The sequence below is a fragment of the Sordaria macrospora genome, chromosome 6 (genome assembly GCF_033870435.1).
Source record: "Sordaria macrospora chromosome 6, complete sequence".
In the NCBI taxonomy this organism is placed as follows: domain Eukaryota; kingdom Fungi; phylum Ascomycota; class Sordariomycetes; order Sordariales; family Sordariaceae; genus Sordaria; species Sordaria macrospora.
Genome location: NC_089376.1, coordinates 2,963,883 through 2,987,978, shown reverse-complemented (window position 1 = coordinate 2,987,978; position 24,096 = coordinate 2,963,883). Strand labels below are relative to the sequence as shown.

Below are 24,096 nucleotides of genomic sequence, written 5' to 3'. Positions count from 1 at the left end.
AAGATGTCGGGCTGGCCATGAGGGCGGCATTCGCCGCGATCAATGGTCCTCCGGAGAACGGTGTTGGGCAGGTAAGTATTTATCGTTGCAAGGTCAAGACACTTAAGCCGCCCTGATGGCTTGGATCGACTGGATTGGAGGAACTCTCTAATGGTAAAATGGGAGAAGTTGCAAGTAAAAGATTATTCGTCCCGTTCATCGCTAAAGAATGAAATAAGGCAACCACAGCAGTCTTTAAGCCTGTCGAGATTGCATCGGATAGAGATATGTTTGACCCGGTCTGAGGATCCATAACGATACGACTCATAGTAGCTCAGCACTTCAGAAACATTCAAGATCGTTCCGTATTGATCGGGCAGATCGTCCGCATAAATGATCCAATGGACCACAAATCGGACAAGTTCAAGATCATCTGGATGGATAAGATTCAGAATCCTAGGTTTCATCCAAATCCTTGGGAAGAGTTTTAATCGTTTGCCTGTCGTCTTCGTGCGTTGCGCAGTGAAGACGACGAAGGATATCCAGCTGGCAAACCGCCTAACGAAACATGCCTTTTGGCCCCTTGGCAAGTGCGTCAACCACTTCGAGCTTCCAATCGTATGGCCAACGCCTGAAACTGTCGCTTCGGCTGATGCTTTTGTCGACAAAGACTCGAATATCATTTTCCACCTCATCATGTGAAGTAGGCACGGAAAAGGAGATGGGAGCCATGACCCGCTCAATGTCGGCGTATTCACGGCTGGTGGTCAAGAGTCGGATCTTATGGAATCGTGGGTCGATAGCCAAGGTATCGAGAACACCAAGGAATGTATCTCGCGGTTGTTGACTCCCATCCAAGGCATCGACCGCCACATATACCGTGTGCAAACCGTCAAGTTGTGTGTGGAGTGCTGTGAGAAGCGTGGTTACGTCCGGGTCTTCGCCGCTTAGATAAGTAGCGTACGTCAAGCTCAAAACTGTGTCAGTCTTCCGACATAGTTGGCTGATAAGCCATCGTAGGAAGGAAATTGTTTCATCACGGTTGTGGCCGTGATAGCAGTAATAGTAGACGAGTACTATCTTGCGCGAGCATTTGGTCTTGATGAGTTGGTCAATGGTATGAGAGGCAAGAATGGTCTTCCCCGCCTCAGCCATAGAAAGACTCGAATGAATGGACTCTCCAAAGGGCAGGTGACTCGGAGATCATTTGCTTCAGTGCCAGCGAGTGCCCAAGTCCACACAAATTATCGCGGCCTTGTCGGATTCGTCGACGGTATGCAGCTTGTCTTATCGAGCTTTATCTTAATTCGAGCACGGACCATCCATCATAGGTAGGTTTCCACCACCTCATGAACCGGACAACGGAAGACCCAAACAATCCTTTCCCACTCATCTTCGCATTCGCCATTCTGCGCCCACGCGGCCATTCGGTTGACAGACCTGAATCTCGTGCTTATTCTTGAAGTTTTACCGCCGGATGGTTCCGTCTCGGCCAGGCTGAGGCTATCTGTCTCTGTCACCAAGCCGTCGACGCCGTTAAGGTCCGCTTTTCAGGGGCGCTCCCCCACTATATAGTCGCCAATGGGAAAGGCCGATAGTGGCTTGAGTTGGATGTAAGTGCCTGGATTGCGGCGGTGGTCTGATCAAAACGTCAAAGGCTCGCTCGCTGCATATCGGCCCGAAGCCGCTTATCTTTCCCTCCCGTCTCAACACTCACTTCATCCTACGACCTTCTCGACAAGCGAGACAACCGGAGCCCAGGATCGGATGGCCAAACCAACGCCTGTGCAACGTCGTATCCAATGGTCCTCCATTCCCTGGGCATGATGCATTGCCGCATGCTCTGACATTCTCAACCTCGTAACGGAAGTGTTCACGCCACCTGCTCGAGCGGATGCAGACCGAGTTGCGCTTGGTCCTGCGATCGCCCCTGCAACCATACACTAGGGCCCCATAGAAAGTAAACAACACACCAACCAAGCAACTGGCGACACTGAGATCTGACAGGCTGGCCATTCCTCCCATCAGTAAACGAACGACATCATGCAGCATGCATCAGCACACTTTCCTTGCCCTTTGCCCATCGCGAGACGCCCGGACTGTCTTCGGGGAGACGTCCTCGCGGAGATGGATGTGACTGTCACTGATAGCATGGCATCTGGATGTGCTCTCTTAGCTAATCATCATATCATCATGGCCGCCACAGAAACCACAAGGTGACAATAAAAGGCTTCTTGCAGCCCCTCATCCTGTGTATACTGGACTTCTTCATAGTCATGGAAATACAGCTTCGATACTACTACTCCTCCTAGTCTTTGACATATTTCCAACACCAGTTCTCACCCTCACGAGAATCATGGCAGCACAACAAAAAGGAAAGTTCACGGTGGGCGACTACCTCGCCCAGCGTCTTGCTGAGGTCGGCGTCCGCCATCACTTCGTCGTCCCTGGCGACTACAACCTCATCCTCCTCGACAAGCTACAAGCTCACCCAGATCTCAAAGAGGTTGGGTGCGCAAACGAGCTCAACTGCTCTCTTGCCGCCGAAGGATATGCCCGTGCCAATGGCGTATCAGCCTGCGTTGTCACTTACAGCGTGGGTGCCCTCTCGGCCTTCAACGGCACCGGCAGTGCCTACGCAGAGAACCTCCCCCTGATCCTCATCAGTGGTTCCCCAAATACCAATGACTCCGCACAATATCACATCCTTCATCATACGCTCGGCCATCCAGACTATACCTACCAGTATGAGATGGCCAAGAAGATCACCTGCTGCGCCGTATCCGTCCCCCGCGCCATCGACGCACCTCGCCTTATCGACCGCGCCCTCCGCGCCGCCATCCTCGCCCGGAAGCCATGTTACATCGAGATCCCCACAAACCTCGCCGGAGCTACCTGTGTGCGCCCGGGGCCCATCAGCGCCGTCACCGACCCCATCACCAGCGACAAGAACGCTCTCGAGGCCGCCGCCACGTGCGCCTCTGAGTACCTTGACGGCAAGCTCAAGCCCGTGATCCTAGTCGGCCCCAAGCTCGGGCGTGCCGGTGCCGAGAAAGAGCTCCTGCAGTTCGCCGAAGCCATGGGATGTGCCGTGGCCCTGCAACCCGCGGCCAAGGGCATGTTCCCGGAAGACCACAAGCAGTTCGTCGGCATTTTCTGGGGGCAAGTCAGCTCCGATGCCGCAGACTCAATGGTGCACTGGGCGGACGCCATGATCTGCGTCGGCACTATTTTCAACGACTACAGCACCGTCGGATGGACTGCCGTGCCTGACATCCCGCTCATGTCCATCGACATGGACCATGTTACGTTCCCTGGCGCGCACTTTAGCCGCGTCCGCATGGGCGAGTTCCTCAGCCACCTGGCCACGCAGGTCACCTTCAACGAGACCACCATGATCGAGTACAAGCGGCTTAAGCCCGACCCACCGCACGTGCACACGGCCGCGCGGGAGGACGCGCTCACGCGCAAGGAGATCTCGCGCCAGGTACAGGAGCTGTTGACGGACAAGACCTCTCTCTTCGTCGACACGGGCGACTCGTGGTTCAACGGCATCCAGCTGAAGCTGCCCCCCGGTGCCAAGTTCGAGATCGAGATGCAGTGGGGCCACATCGGGTGGTCGATCCCGGCGGCCTTCGGGTACGCCTTGCGCCATCCGGACCGACACACCATCGTGCTGATCGGCGACGGCTCATTCCAGGTTACGGCCCAGGAGGTCTCGCAGATGGTGCGCTACAAGGTGCCCATCACCATCCTGCTGATCAACAACAGGGGGTACACGATCGAGGTCGAGATCCACGACGGCTCTTACAACAAGATCAAGAACTGGGACTACGCCATGCTCGTCCAGGCCTTCAACAGCACCGATGGCCGTGCCAAGGGTCTTCTGGCTAATACCGCCGGCGAGCTCACCGATGCGATCAAGACGGCTTCGGAACACAAGGAGGGCCCCACGCTCATCGAGTGCACGATTGATCAGGACGATTGCAGCAAGGAACTCATCACGTGGGGTCACTACGTGGCGGCTGCGAATGCGAGGCCTCCCCGTAACATGTCGGTGCAGGAGTAAACGCGGTGCAGTGGAGGTGGAAACGGATGTGCATGTTAATCCGGACACGGCCGTTGAGACGACGGGTATGATACCAGATGATATTAATAAGGGCACAACGATGACGATGGAGGAGGTGGTGGTGATAGACAACGGTCACAGTCACAACAACGGTGTATGGAAAAAGGTGAAACGGGGTTTCAAGGTTTTGTCATGTCAATGAATCATGTCCTTTATTTTATTTCTCTCACTTTTTCTCGTCTCTTCTCAATACTCTCTCTGTCTCTCTTTCTCTCTGTTTGGTTAGAATCTACACAAGATGGTAGATGATAAAAACAATACAATCGGATACATGTGGTGGTGGTTTCTAGAATAGGTAGATTTCTTGGGCTCTTAGAAGTCCGGCAAGGAAATGGAATCAATTTTCAGAAAACAAATTGCAATGGTCTTGTGTTTGTTGCTCCTGGGGAGAATAAAATTCGGCTCAGCGCTAATGACATTACATGCTTGACAGCATTCATCAACAAGCCAGTGAAAGAGACAAGACGTCCATTTGTAATCGCAGTTCTGTGCTCTCTCACCATTGTCCGAAAAATCCACGAAGTTCGTGGAGCGCTAGGAGCGCTTAGACATTTCCACGATGATGTCCAATGTTCAATGTCAATGTGCCAACAACGAGCGGTTCGTTCGAGATTGGATGGAGGTGGAGTTATCATCCGATGTACCCAGTTGAAGAGTAATAAACAGGATGTCAAAGCGAAACAATGTGCCGGTACCTCTACTTCGGAAGAAAGAAAAACAATGACAAATGTAGTTCAACAATTGAGCTTTAAACCAAGAACAACCAGGAAAAAAAACCAACAATCCAAAACAGAAAAAGAAACTGCATTTCAGATGTGTAATCTGCGGCTCTCAAGGAAACAAAATGAAAAAAAAAAGGTGAAAAATAATTGCGCCAGCCGCGAATCGAACGCGGGGCCCATCGATGGCAACGATGGATTTTACCACTAAACCACTGGCGCTGTTTAGTTATTGATGCCAGTTTTAGCCCGGAGCTGGTCTTATCCACCACGCGCGTATCTGACCTGGAGAGCTTCTGCGTTTCCTTCATCTAACAATTTTCCACCACTAGAGGTATGTACCACCGTCAAATAAACGCCGACTGAGGTGATGATGTTTCAGGGACGTAGGAGTAGACATCTGCGGAGAAATTGAGTAAAGAGTTGTCAGAAATGAAAATCTTCGCAATTGTTTCCGGTTCCAACGTGTTATTGAAACATTGGTGATGCTTAGGGGTTTACAACTTTGAAGTCTTCACGTTCAGAGCGACCAGAGGACGCTCAACTCCGAGATCGATCGGAAAGAGAGAGGACAGGAATGTGAGGTACTGCTGGCTGCGAGGGTGAATACAATACCAATGTGCTTCTCCGTAGGAAGCAGATATAGGGAGAGAGAGACGCAACGTGGCTTACGAAAACATCTTGCACGCGCGCGCCTTGCATTTTCGCCTAGACGCCTCCGTTGTTCGTGCCTGCCTTAGAGGTACATGACCTTTGACATCTGACTTGTGCCCATGACGCATCAGGTGTTTCGGGCCCCTAGGGCCACCGATTCCTCCAGGTTGTTTGCAAGATGTCCGTCAGTGACCATTCGAGTTCCGGGACATGGAGGCCACAACCTGAAGCTTCGTCGTACATGTACCTACCGAAAAGCCCAGCGCACTTGATTCCGTCTGCAAAAATGGTTAGAACCCTGAAGTTGAAGCTCGCCAACCTCAAAACAACACTCCATGTCCCTCTCGGCCTTTCCCTCTCCCTCTCCTTCCTTCTCTTACTATCCCTATATGTAGAGGTCTCCTCAGCCCAATCCCTCTCCCCAAGTCCCAGTCTCACAACCGGCTCTTTCTCCTCCGACCCCCCCTTCGGCCTTCCCGCTTCGTCCCTCGCGGACGCTATCGCCTCCTCCATCTCCAACGCCTCCTTCCCAACAACAGGCTATAACACCTCCATCCCTGCGGGCCCAGCCGACGCCACAGGCAATGGAATCTCCGGCTGGTCACTACAGATTACCGTGGCAGCCAACATACCTTTAACCAACGCCTCCGACTCCTCTGGTATATCAGTGGAAGATAAGAAGAGCAAAGTCACCGAAGCGGCGGTGTTGTCGCTTGTGCCTCCTTCTCTTATAGAAAGTGTGGATGAGGATAGCTGGCGGGTATGCGCGATTGTGTTTGTGGGTGGGTTGGCGACGGACAAAACGGAGGAGGCGCGGACGAAGGGATTGGATCTTGATGGTACTTGTGCGGCATTACTGCCGAGTGAGTGTATCCAGGAGTTGCAGGTTGGTAGTGTTGCGAACGGCACCGATACCTCAAGGGGACGGGAGTGTGCGAGTTTGGTGGTTCCGGATGCTTGTTTAGAGTATTTTGGGGGGGCGGTTGGGGTTGGGTATGGTGAGTCTTTTGTCCCATGTTGATGTCGAGAGATATCATGGAGTAGATGTTGATCCTGTGCTAACCTGATGACTTCTTCAAGAGGTCAACAACAGCTTCTTCGACCAAACCAACCGACGATATCCCTTCTTCGCGGCGGGGTCAGCTCCAACTGGCAAAAACAACGCGACAGCGCTCGTGGCTTTGGAGCGGGTGGTATGGCCGGTGGTGATAACGTGGACGCACTTCTCCTCTAGTGGCGAGGTTCATGATAGTGCTGGCTGGATGTCCTGTGCCAAGGCGCCCAACACCACGAATCCGGATTGGAAAAAAACGGCAACGAATGCGGGAGGAGTTGGAAAGGGAATGTCGACGTCGGCTCTGATTATTGCTTTAGTGGTAACGGGTGTTGTAATCGGGCCATCCTGGGTATTATGATAATGTAGGTGCTGTTCGACATGTTGCTGGGATATATAGGCGCTTGTTACCGTTTGTGAGGAGGAAAACGAGAAGGGCAGGGGTTATATATAATCATGTGGTCGAGTTATGTCTTTATTTTTATTTTTTTACCTTACTCTGTCGCTATCCCCGTCGTCGTCGTCCTTGTTGTCGTCGCTGATGGTTATCTGGCGCATCAAGGCTGTCAGTTATTCTGCGAATACTGCTTCAGTCCCTACCTTCTACACTAGAATGATGATATTCTCGCTCAATCTTTGTGTGTTACTTGGAAACCCTTTTTTGGTACAGTAAACGTTTTTGAAGTCTCATCCTATTGGAGATGCCGACGGGTACTTATCCTTATTATCGTTGCCTGATGAAGCCAAGAAGCGCTAACCTGCCCGTGGGACCTAGACTCAACACCAAGCCTTCCAAGCGCTCCAAGTCCAACCCTTTAGCTTACTTCGCAGGGATTAGCAGCATCCGGCCACCAGAACATAAGAGAACCCAAATTTCGAGTTGTGGCGTTGGCAGCAACTTCGGCCCATCCTACCCATCGGGCACATCCATATAACACCAGGGGGACGGATTCTTCAATCGTGAGAAGACGGACCGCGGTTGTCAGCAGTCCACAATGTATGTGTCACCCAAGCACCCTCTGGGGGCTGTGAAACTTGGTCCTAATACGGTGTAAATAGAGTGGGATTCCCAAAACGACGGAAGCACAACAAAAGGTAGCTGTACCGTGCCTGAGTTTCGGGCGGATCACCTCATCTCGTCTCTAGAGGTAGTCTTCATCAACCCCAGGATTCTGAACCACCGCCAAAGTCAAGCTTGGGGATAGCCTTGTTTGAACATCCCAAGATGAGTCCACGGTCTACCCTCCGGGCGATCGCGGCAACAGTCGCCGGCCTCGCCAACGCCTTACCACAACCTCAAGCCCCAGAAACAATTGTCGGCCCAAGTCCTCTGGTCTGGGTGCACGTCAGCGCCACAGAACACGCCGGTAGCACCCATTTCACGACCATAACTCCCACCCCTACGGTGGACGCCAACGGAGCACCGACTGCTCTGTCTGCACCGCCAGACTACCTTACCGCATCCAGCGTATACACCAGCCTTGAGGGCGGTACCAAGCCAGTCACTTACACCGGTGTCAACCCAACCCCGACGGGCATATCCCAATGGAACATAACAGGCGACTACTTGGCATGCGAGAATGTGGTGCAGTCGCTCGACGACGACGACGACAAGCCCTTGTTTTGCATACCCAAGCGGGACACCGTCTTGAGGCCTGGAAAGGGGTACTACAGTGAGAAATCCCATTTACCTCTCTTCCATATGATACCGACCATTTTACTTACCCCGTAACCGGAAAAAAAAAACAGTCGTATGGGACCCCTCCTACTTCGCCGAACCAGCAAAAGAAACAGTCGGCGTCCGTATCGAATTTCTCCAAGCCGACAAGTCGATCATCCACATGGATCTTTTAGTAAAATCCAATGCCGACCGGGGCTTTGCCTACTGGTATATTGATGACTCCTGGTGGAGCCAATACCAGCCCTGGACTTTCAGGGAAAGACACAATCCCACGGGCGTCAACATCTCCCTGATCCTCTACAATCTCGACGAAGTCAGGAGCGAAAAGGGACTCATCCCCGGCCCGGTGGTTTGGGTTACCGACAAGGAGGATTTGTTTGCAGAAGACGAGGACGACTGGCCGACCACCCCCGCCCCCGCCCCTGCCCCCGCCCCAGATAGTGATATGTCGTCCACCCAAAAAACCGTCGCCATCGCCGTCCCCATCACCTTTGTCGGCCTCCTCCTTCTCGTAATAATGTATGTCCACAGAAAACGCAAGGAGCGCAATGGCACCCCCACCATCCATCCCAATCGCAATCGCAACTCCTCTTCTGCCTCAGGCTCGGGTCCAATACCCAGTAATCCTCCCTTGTTCTCCGGCGGCGGTGGTTTCCTGGGCGGGTTATTCGGCAGGGCCAAGCGAGCGAGCGGCGGCAGAAACGGATACGGCATCCGCCAGAGCTATTCGGAACGTGTCGGCACCGCGCCGGGCAACACTGCTGGGGCAACAAGAGTGGACTCGGATCCTCCCGCGTACGAGGAAGCCATCAAGTCAGGGTCGGGAGCGGCAGCGGCAGCGGGAGGCGGTGGTGGTGTCGATGGCGGTGTGTTCGAGCTTACGGATCGGTCGAGTTGGTCACCGCCCACGAGAAGGCCGACGAGTCCTCCGACTTACGAGTCCGACTATTCTCCACCACAAGTTGGAAGAGGGAATAGTAATGTATTTCGAGAGGAGTTAGGGAGGCAGCAGCAGCAGGCGAGGCAGGGTTAGTCGGGTAGACTCGTAGTATGTAGGTGGTAGTTCGATTCGACTTGGCATTGGGTTGGGATATGCGGTTCTTTCATGATCGGAGGCACCGTACGCGGAGTTGTGATCGTGATTGTTGTTGTGGTTGTAAAGGCAGGAAGGCAATGCCCGTTCGCGGTCACCTCAAACATCATAATTGACAGTGGGTGGGGCATAGTTGTCTCCGCGTGCAGAGACTGCCCGTTTAACTGCATACTCCCTCCACGGGCAAAGTTGCCGCGGATGGCATCACCTTGAAGGAAGACGGAGCTTGAGAGTAGTGTGGTTCTTACCAGCTTCTTCCAGCTTTCTCGTCTTCCTATCTCATAAGCTCCTCGCCCTCCATCACCGGCACGCATCTGCTGGCTGTATTAGGATAGAAAATTGTGGAAGTGTAAACAGTCATGTTGTGATCCCGCGATGGCTTCATTGCTTTAGCTTGGCAGATATCCTCCGTGGTCCAAAGGCCTGCGTCACTAGCGTTGCCCTGAAGTTCCAGGCCCTAGCGGTCTAGACCGCCGAAGGCCGCCCAGCCCAGGGCAATCGGTGATGATGTGGCACGGGCCTGGTTCCTGTCCCGAAATGTGGCTGTCTGTTTCCAATTTCCGCCGAAAACCGCCCCAACAACAATACCACCAAAGGCGGGCCGGTGGTGGCGGCCGCGGCAGACATCAAGTTGGGTTGAAACTGATTTCCATGAAGCTTAGCGGTCGCCATTGTCTGTCTTTGGGATTGTTGAGACGGCCGCCCGGGTCCTCTTCGCCGGAGTCAAGCAGCATGGCAGAAATGCTACAATGGCAAAACGACTGGTTTATGGCGGCCGGTACCGTATGTCCGCTGATGGGAGTGGAAGCTCATTGGTCGTTGAACTTCTACCGAACGCTCGTATTCTTGTCAGAGTAGCATCGAATTCTGACTGGCTAGCGCTCTGTGAATTGTGATGGATGGAATTAGCACATGGAATCGATCGGAATAGGTAGGCGCTGCCAGATAGACTTGACACTATCAAACCGATGGCGCATCGGGGGCCCTACCGTGTGCAAGTATGTGTACATGTGCCCCTTTTTGGTGCAGTGCAGACCTTTCCAGGCGTTGGCCAACTGCAGGGGTGTTCCCTCACAAAAGTTGAGTGGAAATTGAAGCTGGAAACCAAGGAAGAGGACAGACATAACGAAAAGTGTTGATCAAAGAGTCATGTTCGTCTCAAGACGAAAATTGAGTTTCAGTATTCATGCTTCAAGTTCTTGAAGAAACCTTTTGGATTCGTTGTCTCGAGACACGATACGCATCTCGAGAGAGACTCGTGACTGCCAACGGTAACGTTGGAAAAAAAAAAAAAAAAAAAAAAAATTAGGGTGGGATGTCTAACAGTTTGGCGGGTGTTTTGGCAGGAGCGGCCTACTGCGTACATACCTTACCTCTACACGATATGTAGTGTAGAAGACAGGCGGCCGCGGCCCCGCGGGTGGGTGTGGGGACCCTAGGCCTGCCTAGCCGGTTGCACCTTGCGTTAGGGCGTTTTGGGAACATTTCCAGGCACCAATCTGAAAAAGAGTAAAGGACGAAGAGAATGGAATCTCCCTGAACATGTTCAGTTTGGAACATGTGAGTTTGCTTGAGTGAATAACATAAAGCTGATGAGCATCAACGCGATCAACAGTCACAATTCGTTCTGAAACAAGGGCGCCTCACACACTCTGTTTAAGACGACCTCGGGATCTTCATCTTGCCTTGCTTCCCCTGAGAGTCTGCCCTGGAATTTGGTGGATCGGAGAGGGATCATCGCAGTGTTTGGCGATTACATGCGAATCACAGCAGTAAACGGGCGGCAGCCACATCGTTGTCCATGCCTCGATTGGCAGGTACCGCGGCATTTGTACTTACACTACTCCCACGCCCTCCGACATCGTGATTCGGTTTTTGTAGTCAATTCCAATCCCTTGGACAGAGTGACCATACAGGAGGAAACCCAATATCTCCAAGCACCTCGCAGCCAAGTTACCGATACCAGGCCGGCGCGTCATCCTCCATAGACCAAGAGGTACCGGCGACCCGGCTCTGACATCGGACGACTCGTCCCGTGTTATAGCATCCCGTTCCTGTCAACGGCCGCCAAGCTGTTCTGGGTGTGTACCCGTTCAGGCTCCATGCAGAGGAGAGCCACCCACCCACACCACGAACCAACGTGTATGAGACACGGAAAGACAGCTTATTTTATTTACTCTACCGTGTGCTCCGTCGTCAGTCCATTCAACCTCCGATGAGAGACATTTCCAGCCCTTTTCAAGTCGACACCGCCCCCTCCGTCTCCCCCCTCGCCTCCTTGTAGAGACCTTATGCTTCACCCACACCTTTACATCTGTCGGTTTGCTACCTCGAACAAGCAACATGCGTGAATGGCCTTGACTCGCCTCTCCGTCCGCTTGGCCGGTTTCTTCGAGCCATTGATATCTCCAACCATTCAGGCGCGGGTCCTGATATGGCGGGCTCGTATTTGTTACCTCTAGTCGCTCACTAATTCCCCTTTCAGCCCTGTCTAGCGTCCACTCTGCCACATTCCCACGTTCTCCATTCCTTCCAAATTTAACCAGGCCCCGCAACCCCTGCATTCCGGCGTCGATGTTTAAACTTTGTGCCGAGCCCACCTGAAAGATCCCCGGCTCGCGCCATCACAAGAGACAAGCTTGGTCCTGATTTCCACTCGCTGCCCCTGCTGCCCTCCACCAAAGGCACCACCTAAAGATACACCTTCACCCACCTCTTTCTTGGTTCTCCAGGCGATCGTCGAACCTGGTGGATCTGTTCAATGGGGAATTAGAGAGTGGCATGACGTCTGCCTTTTTTCTATGCGACTGCGACCTGAACCGTTTCCCTTCAAATGATCAAGACGCCCCGTCGTGGCCAAGACAGCCTCTTCTACATACCCACGCTGCCCAGAATGTTCACGCGCAAATCCATTACCATCGCACTATGTGCGACAATCAGTTTGCTTCTCCTCCTGGCCACCTCGAGGCGGCTCGGTGGCTGGGCTGCCGTCGACGACCCTCTCTACCAGTCTGATGGCCATGGTCCCCATGGTCCCCCACCGCCGCCGGAACACAATGCTCCTGGCCCGAGGCCACATCCCTCGAAGAACCCAGAGTGCGCCGGCTACCCGATTCCCGACAATATTCTGGTCGTCATGAAGACGGGCGCGTCCGAGTCCTTCAACCGCGTGCCTACCCAGCTTCTGACGGTGCTCAAATGTGTGCCCGATTTCCTCATCTTTAGCGATATGGAACAGAAGATTGGCGGATACCAGGTGTATGACAGCTTGTCCAACGTGTCAGCCGAGGCCATGGAGGGGAACTCGGACTTCGACCTGTACCGTCGCCAGAAGGCGTGCCCTGTTGACGTCGAAGGCTGCAACAAGCAGGGCAACCCCGCGACCGAAGGCTGGAATCTCGACAAGTATAAGAATGTCCACATGGCGGAGCAGACGTACAAGTTGCGCCCAGACTACGACTGGTACGTCTTTGTAGACGCCGACACATATGTCCTGTGGCCCAACCTGGTACAATGGCTAGGTAAACTGAACCCGAACAAGAAGCACTACCTTGGCAGTGTCACCTTGATCCAGGGCTTCAGCTTCGGCCATGGCGGGTCGGGTTATATTGTCAGCAAGGCCTCGATGAAGGCGCTCGTCGGAGAGAATCCTGGTGTGGGACAAAGGTACGACTTGCGCGCAAAGCGCGAATGCTGCGGAGACTACGTCTTTGCCTTGGCGCTCAAGGACAATGCTGACGTATCTGTCGAACAAATGGTGAGTTTTCTTCTTCTGCCGCGCACGAAAACAAGGCACTCGTACTAACCGATGTTGCGTTTCAGTGGCCAACCATTAACGGCGAGAAACCCGCGACGCTTCCGTTTGGTCCCTGGCATTGGTGCCACCCGATCGTCACGATGCATCACATGAATAGCGAAGAGATCAACACGTTTTGGGAATTCGAGCGCCGCTTCCGCAAAGAGCAGCTCGCATCCGGAAATCCGCGACCCCTTCTCATCAAGGACATCTACCACGAATATCTCGAACCCAAGCTCAAGCGCGAGCAGCTCGACTGGGACAACAAGTCCGACGACCGTTTCTATGTCGACCTCGCCGCAAAGAAATGGGACGACGGTACGCTCCACCGCATGAAGAAGTCGGAAGAATACAACGAACTGGAAAAGGTTGCCCACCGGTCAGCCTCTGACTGCGAAGCGGCGTGCAAAAGCTTGCCCCCCGATGATTGCGTGCAATACAAGTACGAGGATGGAAAGTGTGCCATGCACAAGTCCTTCATCCTGGGGAAGCCGGTGCCCAAGAAAGAAGGGGCGCAGCAGACGATCAGTGGATGGGACGTTGAAAAGATCAAGGAGTGGACCGAGAAGGAGAAGGTCTGCAACAAGATCCAGTGGCCCAACCTTGAGAGTTAAAGGCCACGTACAACAAAAAAAAGGTATTTAATCATAGAGGCATCATGCCCTGCATGACGCTAGATTTAAGGGTCTGATGGGTATGGGTACATCAGGGACGTGCCCATCACGGACCTTGCTGTCACTCCACAAGTGCATTTGTGGGGGCGCGCGAAACGCGTGCGAGGACATCACTTCGATGTTGTCTTTACGGGGTATCGACAGTGATCTTGGTGATGTAATCACCGGTGTTGACTCCACGACTGACCAGCCCTCCAATTTGGCCTCAACGCCTGCCGCATTCCATCCGGCACTTGGGAGAAATCAGAGAGCTGAGAATATTCAAAGCAAACCTAAAGCGGGATTGGGATTTGGGGCTCGGTCATCGGCAATTGCATAACAGCTTGGAGCACAAATGCGAAGCATAATATGCTTGCTGATGTTGGGAAGGAAGTCCGCTGGATATACCATGGGACTGGGATGATCTGAGCGGGATGATTTTGGCGAATACCTTGTGTAGTAATGCTTGAACTCGGGAGATGATGATGGATAAGATAGATGGCGTTATGGTTGGCTTTGGGGATAAGGCACTTACTGACTACCATGGGGAAACCAGATGGCACATCAAGTCGGACACATCTGCTGATAACGACGACGATAATAAAAGATAATAAAGAGCTCTTTAACTACATTTAAAGCCCCTGGATCGAGCATGAGGTTCAACCATGTCTGTACACATTATCAGATGCTTCATCCAACAACGGCTGTGCGAATGCCTCGAAGTACGTTCTTAATGACAAAGTTCTGGCCCAACTTTAACCACCAATGGCAGCTTGAAGCTGCCCGGCTAGCTCAATCGGTAGAGCGTGAGACTCTTAATCTCAAGGTTGTGGGTTCGACCCCCACGTCGGGCTCAATTCCCGATGTTCAACAACATCTTCTCTTTTGCATTTTTTTTCCCGCCCTTCTCGCCCGTTCTCTGTTCCTAAATTCTATTTTACCCCATGTTTTCTTTGGGGGCTTTTCTTTTTTCCCATGTTTTTTTCTTGGATTTGCCGCCCTCGACAACTTGATTATATGCAGACACGGGCTCGCGGATTGGAAGGGCGGTTGGCGATCAAACGAGACCAATGATGCCCGTGTTCCATACATCAAAACCAATGCACCCGACAGAGTGAGATAAGCGCCTTCATATATCTGCGACATATAGAAGAGAGACCCGAGGCCGTTGCAAGAAGGTGAAGTCATCGATGACAGTACAGTCCTACAGGCCCGGATGGTCCGGACGAGACAGGCTCACAGCTGGTCAACCAGACGTTGACATCGGTACGTAGAGTTAGGAAAGGAAACTCGTTATGGTTGATATCCCATTTAGCCCCAACGGGCAGTCGAGCTCTGTTGTTTCAGGGCACAACTCCCGCCCCGTGTTCCGTTTCTTGAGGCTCTCGACCTTGGAGGTTGTGATACTGCTTCTCCCACTGTAGGTATTTGAGCCGGCGGGATTCAGCGGTGCACTACCGTCCTTCTTCCACTCTTCGACCTTCCAATCTAATCAGCTATCAATTTACCACTTTGATTTAATTTGGCTCCCCTCGTTGTTGTTCCGACTCCAAAAGTTTGTGTTTTTGTTCTGTGCCTTGAGGTACTGGTAGTGATAAAGGCGCTAAACATGTCCAAGTTTTTAGGGGTCCAGGGGTCCAGCTGTGATGACGTCGGCGCCGGAGGTGGCCCCGTCATACACTACAAAATACATACCGTGACACCCGGGCCGGCAGTCAATACCGACCTGAGTATCGGGGCGGTTCTCGCTGGGCTCTCTACCGGTAATGAAACCGAAAAGGATGAACCGGTGGAGGAGTCATTTCTACTGAGATGTGAGTATAAGGTGGGCGCAATTAAAGTCTTTCATCGTCAACTTCCTCGCCAAAATTCATCAAGATGCCTCACCACGCGACATGTAATGTTAGTGGCGCATGCAGTGCATCTTTCTTAGCATCCACACGTTACGTTGATAGCGCCCGGAATCCCGGAATTCCCACGATCTGCGTCACGGTAGGAAGTTGAGGAAAAGTCTCCGACAGGTTCGATTCGATGTGTTCGATGAACATGCCAGGAAGGGGACCTGTCAAAATGCCATGATGCCACGACGCCGATGTCACGGCAAGTGATGCGTTGACGGTAGGTTGTGTCATGCTCAGGTAATGTTTTGTGTACATATGCCGGACGGAGTTAGGTCGTGTAAGTGGTAGTCACAACCCATCATGATCGAGAGTTTGGATACAGTTTAAGCACTCCAGCGCATAGTGACAAGGTAAAAGACGAGACGCTTAGATGAACGAACTGGTTGGCTAGGGATCCCAAGCTCTATAATAATAGAGGAACGAAATTCCTCATCGCAGGTTATAAGGCGAAGGAGCTGCGACAGATATCGCAAGTTCGCGACAGATGTGAAACAGAAACTCGATCCGATGCCCCTTACCCACGAGTCACCAAGGGTCCGAGTGCTCAGATATAATCCTGCGTAGAACCTATTCTCAACTTCATGTTTTTTGACACACGGGTCTTTCGCAAATAAGCACGGCGCTTATTCTTCTTTTAGTTTCTGCTGTTCCTGATTTCCATTGTGTTGTTTCTTTTACCGGCTGCAACCCCCTTCGCTTCGATTTTCCCAACGGTCGATGCATCAACACCAAAAGTTACACAAAGATCGGAATCGACTAGCCAAGATCGACTTACACATCACTTACACATGCCGTCTTGGCAAACCCACTAACAACGAACAACGACGACGACATCAACCCATAATACCATAGCCACGCTTTAAGTTGTTTGGATACCTATTCGACAGGCATATTGTACCGTACCGTACTCCACCAACCGAACCGATACATCAACAATTAACAAGCACAATAAGATCGAAGCTAAGCGACCAAGATCAACTGACAGGCGCATCGCATCTTGGCAGGCCCAAGTGGAAAGGATACAAAACGTCAACGTCGGGACGATCATTTGATCTGATATAAACCTCCGTCGGACCTCACAATTCCTTTGTGTGTTGAGTATCACAACTCACAGTAACCGACCTACATTCACCAACCCTCTTCAGCCATGGATCACAAATCAGTCGGGTCTCGAGTACGAGATCTTGCCAAAGTACGCATCCCTCTCCTCTTCTACCCACCCTCTGCCAACCCACCTGCTTGCTAGCATTGTTTGCTCCAAGGCCATTCATCACTAACACACCTCTTTACTCCAGTTCCTAGCAACAGTCCAAGGCGACCTCTCCAACATCACCGGCCCTCCCCACCTCCTCGCCCCCTCCTCCGTCGTCGAAGTAGGCCACTGCTGGGCGCAACGCCCCTCCGTCTTCGCCGCCCCTTCACTAGAATCCGACCCCGAAAAGCGCATGCTCCTCGTCCTCAAATGGTTCCTCGTCGCCCTGCGATCGCAGCTCTACATTGGCTCTTCAGGTTCCAAGAACAGCAGCATCAAGAAGCCGCTCAACGCCTTCCTCGGCGAGCTCTTCCTCGCCTCCTGGACCGACGCCGAGAAGAAATGCACCACCACTTTGGTGTCCGAGCAAGTCAGCCACCACCCGCCCATCACGGCCATGCACGTCAGCGACGCCGAGCACGGGATCCGGTCGACCGGGTATGCGCGCGTGGAGATGAGTTTCAACGGGACGGTCAATATCCGCCAGGTCGGACATGCAGTGTTGCATATTGATCGGTTTGAGGAGGATTACTTGATGCCGCTTCTGGATGCCCAAGTGCGCGGGATTCTGAGAGGGAGTATGTACCCCGAGGTGCTGGGCACGTATTCGATCATTGGGAGTAGTGGGTATCAAGCCGAGATCAGGTTTACGGGGGAAGGCATGATCAGGGGAAAGCGCAACTCGTTTGAGGCAAGGATTTTTCATCGAGATGACCCGTCAAACCAGACGCTGTATGAAGTAAAAGGCTGCTGGAGCGAAGGAGGGTGGAAGGTGCGAAACCCGCGCATGGGCGAGACGGTGGAGGTGTATGATATCGATGCGCCCGAGAACCAGCCGGTGCCGATGGTGATTGATCCGCTGGCGGAGCAGGATCCGTGGGAGTCAAGAAAGGCGTGGGAGGGCGTGTTTAAGGGGATGCGGGATGGGGATATGCGGATGGTGTTGAACGAGAAGACGAGGGTCGAGCAGGCGCAGAGGAGGATGAGAGCGGAGGAGAAGGAGAGGGGGATCATGTGGGAGCCGCTATTCTTTAAGAGCGTGCAGCCGGAGGAGCATGAGGTGTTTCATCGGCTGGCGGAGGGGATCCCGGGGTTGAAGTTGCATAGTGAACGGACGAAGGGCGTGTGGAAGCCCGATCTGGTGAAGATCGAGAGTCTGCAGAGGCCGTTTAGACAGGGGGTTACGCCTTTGGGATATACTTCCTGATTGTGTCGGGGTCGGATGATTGAAGGACATCCATGGGGAGCATGTTGTTGTTTTGTTTCCGGGTTTTGTTGTTTCTTTTGTTTTGGGATGTAGCATGAAGCGACGGCGTTTGGGTATCGGGGTTGTTATCCGCTATAAATAACAAGTTCACACGCATTGCAAAAAAAAAAAAACCTGTCCAGCACTGAGTGAGCGTGTCGATGTGTTTTCCTTTTCTGGTCTTTGCTTCGCTCAAGGTGCGTTGTCCAAACTCCGAAGTCGAGACGTTGCGGACTTTTTCCAATTTGGGGAAATTCGCAATATGCATAAGCCCAAATTGCCCTTTATAAGGTTAGTGTAATCGTAGAGTGGGTAACAACGGTCAGAAATGGTTTCGTGGTGCAGCGGTTACCCCTGTTGCTCCCTCCTTCCGCGTTCGGCGTACAAATTGGGAGGTCGCCCGTTCGAACTTTCCAAACGCTAGCTATGGGAGAGCTGTCCAGGCAAGTCCTGGGCACTCTCCTATGGTGGGCTCACCCACTGTAGCATATTCACTTCAGCGAACAACAGCGAGTATCCTTAGTGAAATAGTGAATATCTATAGCGAAACATTTAATAGGAATATGTGGAGAAAGCGATCATCTAGCGAATATTTTAACATCTAGCGATCTGGGCTTTCACCAAGCGGTTTCCCAGCGAAGTATTTTTTTTCCTGTTTATTCCGTCGAATGCCCTTTGATCGGTAAAGTCGAAGCTGCTGCGGTAGTTCCGGAATTAAGAGAGTAGCGTACCTATCTCGGCCCATGCGCATCTGGCTGGGTTCTGCAGTCAATTCGCGACTGCCAGTATTTGAACGATGCAGTTTAGTAAGGGAAGGAACTAGTTGACAGTTAGAGAAGGAACCACCGCTAGGAAAGAGCCCATCGTCGGGCAGGTACAAGACGAATGTCTGAGTGAGTTGGAACTGGGAGGGAAACAAAGGACATTGAGTGGCTGGTTCCTTTTTCCACCGGATATCCGAACATTTCTCCAGATCTTCGACCTCCTTCGACCTTTTCCCTCACTATGTCCATTCCATTAATTCACCAACACTTTATTTTTTACATTGTACACAAAATCTAGCATTGCCTCTCAGCTACTCTTTATCATCTTCACGCCAACACCATGCAAGAAAATGAATTGTTTCTTACGCACATCATTTCCGAATGCGGTAGCGTTCCAGCCGAAGGTAGGGCTGACTGAGTGGCTGCGCCACGCCCCCTCGCTGCTGATACTAAGGGTCCAAGTCTTGAAAACGTGACGACATAGTCGAATCAAATCTTCAAGGCATCGGCCGGTATTAAGAGGCGGAGGAAGTCGAGGCGATGGCATCGCCTCCTGAAGGTCCTTCAGAGGTGCTCGACTGTTATGTGTTTTGTGTCATCCGGTTGTTTACTTGCTGACAAGTTATCTTACTGCAGCCCAGACAAATTTGTACTTTATGTGGTTACAAACATTGTTGTCGCTGCGTTGCGGCTTTGTTGAATATCAATTCATCACCTCGCCTTGCACTAGGCCCTGAGCGTCCTGTTGTCCACCCGAGGAACACTTCTCTCCTTCTCTTTCGCCCATTCCCCAATCAGTATTTCCCATAACCGCTACTACTCGAGAATAATAGGGCTTGTACTCTTACCACGATCGAAGACGACACATATTCACCCTCTCCGCTCGCCCTCAAAATTCAGAATCTGTTATACACACCCAGACTACAAGATGGGAGCTCCTCTACCGAATGAGTTCCTCAGGCACATCAAATGGTCCACGAGGCAAAACGAGATGGAATATCTTTGTGAAAGATGTGAAGGTCTTTGTCCACTCATCGTGGAAATGTGGTTGAGGGGCGCAATGGATCATAATGGGTGCAACGACGACCCTTGCGTTGAGATTGGCTCTATCAACTCGATCTTCAAGAACCGCCTTCGCTGTAACCTCTGCGAACTTTTGTCGGACATGTTTGGGCTCACCTCTGATCACCCCCGAATCCGTGGCAACGCGAAAATCCGACTCAAGAAGCTCTCCTCACCCGTGATGGCTTCTCCAAACCCTGGATACCCCTCTGGCGACTCCAACGCTAAGGCAGACACCGGGATGATGAAGACCAAACTCAAGAAACCCTTCCCATACAATGAGCTTCTTGACTACTGCGATCATACCCGTGCTGAAACAACCAACAAATCTCGACCACCTGCTTTCTATGTTCGAAAGTTAGAGTTTTCGACTGAAGAAGCCGGTATATCTCCAAGGTTCGACCTGGTACCCCTTGACGAAGACCTTCCAGGTTTTGGAACCAAGTCATTGACCTGGAGTGGTCGAATGATGACCCTGGAACATAGAGTTGCTATGATCAAGACTTGGCTGTCAAAATGCAAAGTTGAACATGGCGACAAATGTGGCCATGTTCAACTCACGCTTCCAGCAGGTTATGAAGGTGACAAACTACTGGTAGTCGATGTTCAACGTGGCTGTCTGACAGAAATAACGCCCTCACTATCGCACTACTTTGCCCTCAGTTACGTTTGGGGTCGCCAAGCAACTTTTCAAACCCTCAAGCACAATATCCACCATCTACGCCAACCGGGAAGCATCAGTTACTCCAGCAGCATGCTCCCCAAGACTATCAGGGATGCTATCAAACTTCTTATTGCTCTTGACGAGCAATATTTATGGTGTGATCGATTGTGTATCGTTCAGGACGATGCAGTAAACAAGCATTCCTCAATTTCTCGCATGAACGAGATTTTTGGATCTGCTCATGCTGTTATCATGGCAAGGAGTGGCCTCGATGCCGATGCGGGTCTCCTTTCCCGAGACCAGAAACACCCATGGCACCAAGCAATACGTCTCTCGGATAGCATGAGATTCGTCACTTTGCCTAGTAGGAAAGCAGAAGAGGAAGCAGGCCTGGCTCCATTAGAGGATCGGGGTTGGGCCTACCAGGAAAAAGTGCTCGCCTGGCGGACTCTGACGTTCAACTGCGGTCTCGTGTCGTTCCAATGTTGTCAGGCGCTTTGGCGAGAGGACATAACACTTGAAGATGTCCCCTACGATCGGCTTGATGAAGCCGTGCGGAGGAGAACCAGCGAAACATTTGGTGGAAGCGCCATGCTTCGCGAGCTGTCACAGGTGTACCTGTTTCCGAGGGACATTCCCACTTTCTTGGCCCGCTACAGCATATGCCTACGAGACTATTCCAAACGCACATTAACCTATCAGTCAGATGCCCTCAGCGCATTCGAAGGAATTCTGCAGACCCTCGCGTCGTGGTCAAAATCCAGCTTTCACATAGGCCTTCCTCGCCACGCGATGCTATTCTTTATCACAATACTCTGGGAAACTGGAGAGCCCGGTGATGTATTACGGGGTAATGCGTATCCTACGTGGTCCTGGGTAGCGTGGAAAGGAAAAATCACCACTCGTTTTCAAGAACTCTACGCGAGGCTGGAATCATGGGTTGTGTGGTTTGAGGACAGCTATGAGTCGGTCGTCCCGTTTCACGACAAGTCTCAAGTCTGTATGCCGGAGGATATCCGCTTGCTCTGCGGCAACGTGCAAGTCGTCGAGTACCCGTTCAGGGACGTAGGCTTGGAAGCCCCCCTAAGACTAGGGTCCCTTCGGTTTTACACTCTTTGTGCTTCTTTCCGTTTGAAGAAAGCGCCGTATCAAAGCAGGATATTGAAAAGCCCTTTTGTTTATCTGCAGGACAAGTACGGGATACCGTGTGGCACGCTATGCTGTAGCCCAAAATGGCCACAGCGTTTCTACACTTACCCACCCGAATTAAACGGAAGGCAGGATGTTGTTGTTATAGCACGCGGATCCTATCCCTTTGTAGCCAGCGGCAGACACTCGGGCTCGCCAATGGGTCATGAAGAAGACATTTCACACGTGGTATGCGAAGAGGACTACGTCACCAATGTGCAGAAGGTCACCGGAAGGACGCCTCGGCGTTATGAGTACGAATGCCCACAGCTGTTTGCTGCCATTCTCGTTGATTGGGTTGACGGGGTGGCGTATCGAAAATGTCCTCAGATTGCTTGGATAGTCCCCGCAGCTTTCAGCGCGTCTTTGGAACATCCACAATGGGGCAGAGTTGTCCTTCGGTGATTTAAAAATCAAGGACTCTGGCCACAGGCTGACTGACTTGACATTACGTGGATGAGAAGGCGCTAAAACGTAGTATTTGTTACGGACGGCGCGGTTGTACTTCATGGACTGTTTCCAGCTACTCATTCCCCTTAGCATTCACATACCCTTTCCAGCGTTACAGCCATCACCATCTTCTTCACCTCCATCACTACAGCTACACCATTGCTGCACAAGATCACCATTCACCACTTCCCTCATTACTCAGATATAAGGCGTCAAGCTGGGCAAAACCCCCTTATACGCTGTCCCACTAGGCGGTTCCATCCCATAGATATAATCGCCCCACCACGGTCCTCCTCCCCACCACAGCCAGCCCGTCCACACATCCGAGTTGCTCTGCATATAGCTCAGCATGCCCGTCAGCGCCTTGATGCACTGCGCGTTGGAGCCGCCAGCTGTCTCGCCCAGCACGGCTTTCTTTCCGTTGGCCTTCAGCCAGGCCGTGGCGTCGCGTAACCGCTCGGCGCCGATAGTGAAAGAGACACAGTTCGTTGAGGTTCCAGAGCCATCGGTGTCGAGGTACTGGTGCATCTCGTAGACGAGTTTGTCTTGCGGGTCGGTCAGACCCAAAAGGGAGGCGCCGTTGCCCGAGGAGGTCCATGTCCATGCACCGCTCCACGAGTTGCCTTCGACAAAGATGTACTGGGAGGTGGCGCCGACGCTACGGATGGCGTCGATGGCGGCTTGGTTGAGCCGGAAGACGAGGTTCTGGTCCATATCGTGGTACTCGTTGTTGGTGTCGAAGATGACGTGGTCGTTGGACGCAAAGAGCTTGGCTGTGGTGGCCCACCAGGCGCGGAAGCCGTCTACGTCGGTGATCACCTTGTCGTAGTAGCGGCCGAAGTTGTGCGGGTCGACGACGGCATAGGCACCCTTGCTGGTGATGTACCGGATGATCTGTCGAGGTGTGAGAGTTGTTAGCTGAAGGGATGGATGGACACCTGCATTGGAAGGAGCGATTCTTCCACATACGCTTTCAAGCCCTTGGGAGTATGTGGTGTTGACACTGCCGGTCAACTTGTTGGGCACGAGCCGTTCCATCATGAAGGGAACCCGGAAAGTGTTGAAGCCCTTTCCGATGAGAGTCTATGATCACAACAAAGTCAGTATTGACACTCTCGGGGAAATGGCTGGGTTAGAGCCAAATCTACTCACGTCAATAGTCGACTGTACCGGCCAGGTGTAGTGCTTGCCGAGCTGTCCGGGCAGGTCTTTGTTTCCGAATTCAGCACCACTTTGGTTGACGCCGACGAACTGGAACTTGCTTGCCCTCTTGCTGGTCTTGGTCGTTGTTGGTGTAGGCTTGTCGCCGGCCGGTGCCGCCAACGCGGAACCGACGGCTATAGCGCCCAGAATGATGTCGAGGAGCTTCATTGTGGATAGTCGTCCTCTCCGTCGTGATGGAGTGATCACTGAGCTAGGCACTTTGACGCTGAAGCTCCACAAACATCTTCATGGCATCCCGCTCGAAGCCTTTTTATCTCAAGTCGCTCTCTACGTCTAGTTCAGTGACGGCCTATGAAGCCATCATCAAGAGTCGGAATTGCTTCCTCCGTCCTCGTAGGCGGAGGTTTCATTTGGACGACCAAAATTCAACGAATGAGTGGCCAGGTAACTGGGGCAAAATGCAGGTCCCGGTCGATGCTGTTGATCATGCTTTCATAAGTGATTGCCAACGGCACATAGACGTGAAGGGATGAATCCACAGAGGTATGGTCTCATCGTCTTCTTCATGTGGACGGGCCGTCAATACGTCGTACGAGATTCATTTCTAGGACACTACCTACCTCCATTGCAAGACTCTCTCAGCGCTG

At 52.3% G+C, this 24,096-nt stretch overlaps 7 protein-coding genes and 2 non-coding genes across 9 annotated transcripts; 7 read left to right on the top strand and 2 right to left on the bottom strand.

Moving 5' to 3' along the window:
- Positions 1-2,256: 2,256 nt before the first annotated feature.
- SMAC4_03633 (uncharacterized protein) lies at positions 2,257-4,447 on the top strand. The gene has a single exon (XM_066089985.1). The coding sequence runs from the start codon at positions 2,336-2,338 to the stop codon at positions 4,046-4,048; it is 1,713 nt and encodes a 570-aa protein (XP_065947543.1). The 5' UTR covers positions 2,257-2,335; the 3' UTR covers positions 4,049-4,447.
- Positions 4,448-4,978: 531 nt separating this feature from the next.
- On the bottom strand, positions 4,979-5,049 carry SMAC4_14009. The gene has a single exon. It is a non-coding gene; the product is annotated as a tRNA-Gly (tRNA).
- A 1,175-nt stretch (positions 5,050-6,224) lies between these two features.
- Positions 6,225-6,446, top strand: SMAC4_03632 (uncharacterized protein; the record flags this gene model as incomplete). The annotated part of the gene is made up of 1 exon (XM_066089984.1): positions 6,225-6,446. The coding sequence occupies one exon, from the start codon at positions 6,225-6,227 to the stop codon at positions 6,444-6,446; it is 222 nt and encodes a 73-aa protein (XP_065947542.1).
- Positions 6,447-7,760: 1,314 nt separating this feature from the next.
- SMAC4_03631 (uncharacterized protein) lies at positions 7,761-10,175 on the top strand (the record flags this gene model as incomplete). Its single annotated transcript, XM_024655439.2, has 2 exons — positions 7,761-8,208; positions 8,285-10,175. 2 exons carry the CDS (start codon positions 7,761-7,763, stop codon positions 9,247-9,249), a joined length of 1,413 nt encoding a protein of 470 aa, XP_024511326.1. The 3' UTR covers positions 9,250-10,175.
- Positions 10,176-11,152: 977 nt separating this feature from the next.
- On the top strand, positions 11,153-14,386 carry SMAC4_03630 (uncharacterized protein). Its single transcript, XM_003351278.2, has 2 exons — positions 11,153-13,066; positions 13,132-14,386. Exons 1-2 carry the CDS (start codon positions 12,143-12,145, stop codon positions 13,717-13,719), a joined length of 1,512 nt encoding a protein of 503 aa, XP_003351326.2. The 5' UTR covers positions 11,153-12,142; the 3' UTR covers positions 13,720-14,386.
- Positions 14,387-14,539: 153 nt separating this feature from the next.
- SMAC4_14008 lies at positions 14,540-14,612 on the top strand. Its single transcript has one exon. It is a non-coding gene; the product is annotated as a tRNA-Lys (tRNA).
- A 2,142-nt stretch (positions 14,613-16,754) lies between these two features.
- On the top strand, positions 16,755-18,275 carry SMAC4_03629 (uncharacterized protein). Its single transcript, XM_003351277.2, has 2 exons — positions 16,755-16,851; positions 16,955-18,275. The coding sequence occupies exons 1-2, from the start codon at positions 16,807-16,809 to the stop codon at positions 18,116-18,118; spliced, it is 1,209 nt and encodes a 402-aa protein (XP_003351325.1). The 5' UTR covers positions 16,755-16,806; the 3' UTR covers positions 18,119-18,275.
- A 2,174-nt stretch (positions 18,276-20,449) lies between these two features.
- On the top strand, positions 20,450-22,240 carry SMAC4_14007 (uncharacterized protein; the record flags this gene model as incomplete). Its single annotated transcript, XM_066091729.1, has 1 exon — positions 20,450-22,240. One exon carries the CDS (start codon positions 20,450-20,452, stop codon positions 22,238-22,240), a length of 1,791 nt encoding a protein of 596 aa, XP_065947541.1.
- A 151-nt stretch (positions 22,241-22,391) lies between these two features.
- Positions 22,392-23,900, bottom strand: SMAC4_03628 (uncharacterized protein). The gene is made up of 3 exons (XM_003351276.2): positions 23,438-23,900; positions 23,255-23,368; positions 22,392-23,179 (listed from the first exon to the last, which is right to left on the bottom strand). Exons 1-3 carry the CDS (start codon positions 23,654-23,656, stop codon positions 22,484-22,486), a joined length of 1,029 nt encoding a protein of 342 aa, XP_003351324.1. The 5' UTR covers positions 23,657-23,900; the 3' UTR covers positions 22,392-22,483.
- Between the last annotated feature and the right edge of the window lie 196 nt (positions 23,901-24,096).